This window comes from Morone saxatilis, unplaced genomic scaffold (genome assembly GCF_004916995.1).
Source record: "Morone saxatilis isolate NCDOM2014 unplaced genomic scaffold, NCSU_SB_2.0 Contig14, whole genome shotgun sequence".
Classification (NCBI taxonomy): domain Eukaryota; kingdom Metazoa; phylum Chordata; class Actinopteri; family Moronidae; genus Morone; species Morone saxatilis.
The window spans coordinates 21847058-21852890 of NW_023339696.1; the positions used below are offsets into that span (position 1 = coordinate 21847058).

Sequence of the window (5833 nt, forward strand, 5' to 3'; positions counted from 1 at the left end):
AAATTTGCGATTAATATTAATAAAAAATCCAATAATAACAGCACTCTGCTGTAAATGTAAGCCTGATTATTTGTATTATAGCAGAGTTCACCTGGATTTATAGATCATTGCATGTCATATGAAAGCCAAACAGAATGTTATTATAGAAGATTACTGTATTTTTACGAGTCAGTTATTTTCTGTTATTCTGCAGTATTTTTGGCACTCCAGCTGCTGAAATATTACAGTTTTTTGTTTTTTTTAACAATGTAGAGTGAAACTTTCATATGAAACTAGACCTAATGCATCCATTGGTACCGACCATGTCATGCTAGGAAGGAAGCTAAATAAGTTGGACATTTTTAAAGGGTTCCATGACCATCAAGCAAAAATCATGCCGTTTTTTTACATGGTAAAAATGTGTAATTTTCTTGTAGTGTATTCGAATATTTCTACAGACTACAGACTAAACTAGGAAAGATGGAAAGCTGAGACACAAACTTGATGCCATTCCTGCATTAAGTCACTGCTCCACTTGTGCCTGAAAGACAGAAAAGTCTGGAAATGCCCCCACTTGCCTATAAAGTCATAATGAAGCCGCAGCCAGCAGCCGGTTGGCTTAGCTTAGCATAAAGCGGGGGAAACAGCTAGCCTTGTTCTGTCCAAAGGCAATAAAGCTCACTGAATAATATCTTATGTCATATTTGTTTACAAAACATCTTCCATCTCTCTATCAAAGAAACATCCAGACATTCCAGTTCCAGTTGTTGAAGTTATTGGTGTTTTTATTTCTGTGATACTTCCTGTTGAGGGGATTTAATGAGGTGATAAAATGCATTACGTTTGTGTTGCTGTGTCTTTCCTGCTAAACTTTACAGGAAACATCTGTCACCATAAAACAGCTCCGGGGTAAAAAGACAATGTGTTGTCACAGCAAACAGAGCCTGAAGAAGAGCTGGCACAGAGGGTTTCATTGTTTGCTTGAGAGGGGAGTCTGAATGTAGACCCAAAATAACACACAGGTCTGAACACGCAGAGAGGAATCCAGGTGGAGACACAGGGCGGTTTAGGGTCTCTACATGATTGAATTGTGCAAAAATCTGATGCAGATTAGATAAAAGTTGATTGATCTGATTGGAGCTGAGTGAGTGAGTCAGATGGCAGAGCAAACACTGAGGTTCTGGATGTGATATCATTGTGCAACCAGCTTGCAGTCAGCATTCCTGATGTGATCTGTTTGTCATGTGCTTGTGTCTCTTGCCCTGAGGCGTGCACGGGGGCCGTACGCAGGGGCCCTCCCTCATAAAAGGAGCTGAGTCCAACCTCTCCTACATTCTCTCCTCTTCGTACAGAGCAGGCAGACTCCTCCACCATGGCCTCCTACACTCGCTCTATCAACTATTCTAGTTCTAACCGCCTCGGCTCCATGAGGGCCCCCAGCGTGTACGGTGGCGCCGGAGGCTCCGGCGTGCGCATCTCCAGCATGAGCGCACCCAGAAGCTTCTCCTCCTCCGCCGGTGCGGGGTTCTCTGCCGGCAGCAGCAGCAGTGGCTTCAACCTGTCTGATGCCGTCGACGTCACTGACAACAAGAAGATGGCCATGCAGAACCTGAACGACCGCCTGGCCACCTACCTGGACAAGGTGCGCAGGCTGGAGCAGGCCAACACCGAGCTGGAGCTGAAGATCAGACAGTTCCTGGAGAACAAGACTAAACCAGAGGGCCACGACTGCACTGCATTCAAGGCTGCCATCAGCAACATGCAGGACCAGGTGAGACGCGATTCTGTACTGTAGTGGAGGCACAAAAGAGTGTGAGATCATGTGAAATGTAAGATTTCTGCCTGAAACCTGAAGATGCTCCGTTTGTCTGAGCACAAAAGCAGAAACGCCCTGCAGACACACTCAGGTGTGCAGACATACAGGTGCAGCCACACCCTAAACACACCGAGGCCTTTGGCTCTGGTTTTGCATGATGTTGGTGCAAGAACAGAAGAGCTCTAAACCCACCAGGGGAAATTTGACTCACATTTGCATCATTTTTGCATTTCCTTTCTGCAATAACAAAGACTGGAATATGTGCTAGAATAGATATCAATATTTGCTTTTTTCATTCATTCATTATTTTTTAAATCTAAATTAACGTGTTAAATTTGACAGCATTTGACACCAAACTGTCTCTTCAGGACAGGAAGAAACTAATAAATCAATAAATCTAAAAAGTTCATTTATTTTGTAGTCTGACAACGTGCAGCCACGCCCTGCAGTCTGCTGCTTCCTCTGCTGCATCAGCTGTTTGTCTTTGAGTCTCAGTACAAGTTACATTTATAAAAACCAAATAAAATCAGACACATGCATCCTGAATCTGTCCTCCTGCTGTGTTTCAGATCCTCCACGCCACCAGCACTAACGCATCTCTCTACCTGGCCGTCGATAATGCCAAGCTGGCTGCTGATGACTTCAGGACGAAGTGAGTAAACAAATAATCTGCTGTAAACATGATGAATGTCAAACAGCTGCACACAGAAGCCTAATGCTGCCACGCCAGGAAAAACAGATCAGTTTCACATCATGAACTTTATTATTATAACATTGAACATTGTTTCACATTATAACAAAATAAATAGTATATTGTTAGAAAAGTTTGTATGTTCTGTAACGTGAAAATATCTTTAAAAAATTATCAGAAATGCTCATTTTGGTCTCAGCCGGCTGGAAGGGCGTGTCCCGCCAGCCCTGATGGAGCTCAGGACCTAAAATAATTTGATTATAACCTCTGGATCAGTGTGTGAGAGCTGCTCTGTTTGAAGCAGTACAGAAGGTCAATTAGATCGATCAGGTCCTGTCTGAGATAATTAATAATTATAAATAATTTTACAGTTATATAAATAAAGTTACAGTGAAATGGAGACAACAGTCCTACAATAAAAGTGTTCTACTGGTGTGAGTGTTGCTGGAGTTTTGGATGAAGCAGCTGATTGGATTGTTGCTGCCGGTTGGTGTTCAGGTTTGAGAACGAGCTGGCCATGCGTCAGTCGGTGGAGGGCGACATTGCCGGTCTGAGGAGAGTCCTGGACGAACTGACTTTGGGAAGATCCGACCTGGAGATGCAGATCGAATCTCTGAGGGAGGAACTCATCCAGCTCAAGAAGAACCACGAGGAGGTGGGCGCCAATCTAACAAGTTCATTATGAAGTGCTTCAACTAAAGCTTAATGATATTATATATTCCGTTAAAAAAATCATCCTTAGTGACATTCAGTAGGTTCAAACACAAAAAAGTGTTTTGGTTATTCAAGTCACAGTACGCAGACAGCAGAATCAACACTAAGGCGTCAAAGGTCTCATGGATCAGAGTTACTCGTAAAAGTGATTCATTGTTGGTTTATCTATTATTTTTCATTCAGTCCCTTTGTCTCAGAATGTCCAAACATTTGACAAATCCAAGTCCAAAGTCTTGGAAGATTTTGTTCGAAGATCATTCAAAAGAGGATTCAGCTTAAAAAACAGAAAATCCAGCAACAAAAACGTAGCAAAGATACACATCAAACGACTGCTTATGTGATGCAGCTCGATTCAACACAATTTTATTCAATACAATACGATTCAACGTCATATGATGCAATGCAAGAAAATATGATGCTATTCACTTCAATATGGTACAGACAGTTTGATTTTATTTCTTTGGTTCTTAATAACCAACTAGAGAAACACTTTTTTAATCACAACAATTGCATTCTGAACTTTTTTAAGTTACTAATTTCTGTTTTCCTGCAGGATCTGCTGGGTCTGCGCACCCAGATGGGAGGTCAGGTGAATGTGGAGGTGGACGCCGCTCCTCAGCAGGACCTGTCCGCCGTCATGGCCGGAATCAGAGAGCACTATGAGACCGTTGCCAACAAGAACCGCAAAGATCTGGACACCTGGTTCCAGGCCAAGGTGAGTGATATAAACCCTCAAAAGTTAGTAACCATGTGACTAAAAATAAGATGCACTGAGCAAATCATAGCAACCCCACCTCCAAATGTAACCCTTCTTTAAGCCTTAATGTCTTTATTATGATGTGATGAGTGAAAAGTGAAATTAAGTTCTTTTCCAGAGAAAAGTTGGGTGTTTCCCCATTCACTTCAATACACTTAGGAGTTTTCTAGCAGAATCTAGTGGCTTTGCAGTCTGACACCTAAACACTGGCTTACACAAGATATAAAATACATATAAAGACGAACTTTTCAAGACATAATTACAAGAAAGTAAGTCAAAATTGAAAGACTTATATAATATAATATAGATTTATGTGTATTTATGTGATTTATGTGTATTTTTTTTTATTACTACAAGTCCTTTAAGGTAAATTAAAGAAGTACATTGAGAAATAAAAACATACAAGTGTTTGAAATAAAAGTGACAAACAGAAGCGTGTCATCTGCACACAAGTTGATTATTGAGCAGTTTTAAAGATAGATCTCTGTCCGACATGATTTCTGACATTAAATGTTTGTTTTTCTGTTGTTTTTGTAGTCTGAAGATCTCAATAAGGAGGTCGCTGTGAGCACAGAGACTCTTAATTCATCACGCTCCGAGGTCACAGAGGTCAAACGCTCGCTGCAGGGTCTGGAGATCGAGCTCCAAGCACAGCTCAGCATGGTGAGTTTCTACCATTTCTTGGTATTTTTTCATGTGAATCTACAGTCTTTTTAAATCTCCTCACATTGTTTCCTCTCCCCTTCAGAAAGCCTCTCTGGAAGGAACCCTCGCCGACACCCAGAGCCGCTACTCTAACATGCTGGCAGGTTACCAGAGGCAGGTGACCACTCTGGAAGACCAGCTGGCCAACCTGAAAGCCGACCTGGAGCGCCAGGGACACGAGTACCAGATGCTGCTGGACATCAAGACCAGACTGGAGATGGAGATCGCTGAGTACAGGAGGCTGCTGGACGGAGAGGTGTTCACGTGAGTGGAGCAGTCCATACTGAGTTAATACTGGGTTAATACTGGGATTATACTGGGATCAAAATAAATTTCTTTAACCTTGTAAATTATGATTTTTTTCTTTAGGAAAATGGTCAAGAAAAAAGTTAATATTTATACCTTTTAAGTAACTTTTTAGTAATTTTTTAAGAGTGTAATTGTTATGGAGGCCCATTTTGGCCAAAAACAATAATAGATAGATAGAAGTATAAATATAAACATACATGTGTTTATAGAATGAAATGGTAGCTGCACTTTAAATCCACTGTTAATTAAAAGTACAGTTACAATTACAGTTAAAATGAGTTTCTCAGAGTATTAAATGCTAACTTTCGTGTGTTTCCCTGCAGGCCACCTGCCTCCTCTTCAACCACTACCACTCGTAAAGTGCTGATCGTCACTAAAGAGGTCACAGACGACGAAGACGACGAGAAGGAGGCTCAGTGAAACGACAAACATCACCAACACGCTGCTGACTGTTCTCAGAAATACAAATAAAATGCTTCTGATGAACTGATACAAGTCTGTGTGTGTACTGTGTGTATGAGTATGTGTTTATAAACACAACTCATATCGTTATTACATCATATTATATTATATTAATGTGCCTTGGTATTTTGTTAAATAATGGTCACTATAAACATAAAAGCAGAATTAGCTTAGACATACGACGAATTAAAAAGTAAAATACTAAAGATATGGCATGCCGTTCAGGAAATTAATCTTTGAATATATGGAATGAACCTTGAATATATTGAATGAATATTTGAATATATTGAAGCTTGGATATACTGATAAAAATGTGAGAATACTGAATGAAATTCAAAACCTAGTTGTATCCTTTTCATCAAAGTGATAGCCTTCTGAATTAGCTGGTTTTACAAAATGG

General features: G+C 40.6%; 1 protein-coding gene across 1 annotated transcript; it reads left to right on the forward strand.

Moving 5' to 3' along the window:
• The first annotated feature begins 1307 nt into the window (after positions 1-1307).
• LOC118323273 (keratin, type I cytoskeletal 13-like) lies at positions 1308-5437 on the forward strand. The gene is made up of 7 exons (XM_035655218.1): positions 1308-1750; positions 2365-2447; positions 2985-3141; positions 3754-3915; positions 4495-4620; positions 4706-4926; positions 5295-5437. Exons 1-7 carry the CDS (start codon positions 1352-1354, stop codon positions 5389-5391), a joined length of 1245 nt encoding a protein of 414 aa, XP_035511111.1. The 5' UTR covers positions 1308-1351; the 3' UTR covers positions 5392-5437.
• Positions 5438-5833: the final 396 nt, after the last annotated feature.

What these genes read in the sequence shown, in the direction of transcription:
- LOC118323273 (XM_035655218.1), top strand. Translation starts at nt 1,352, where the DNA reads ATGGCCTCCTACACTCGCTCTATCAACTATTCTAGTTCTAACCGCCTC. An exon ending in ACACCTGGTTCCAGGCCAAG is followed by an intron (nt 3,916 to 4,494) that starts GTGAGTGATATA and finishes TTGTTTTTGTAG; the next exon opens with TCTGAAGATCTCAATAAGGA. An exon ending in CTGGACGGAGAGGTGTTCAC is followed by an intron (nt 4,927 to 5,294) that starts GTGAGTGGAGCA and finishes GTTTCCCTGCAG; the next exon opens with GCCACCTGCCTCCTCTTCAA.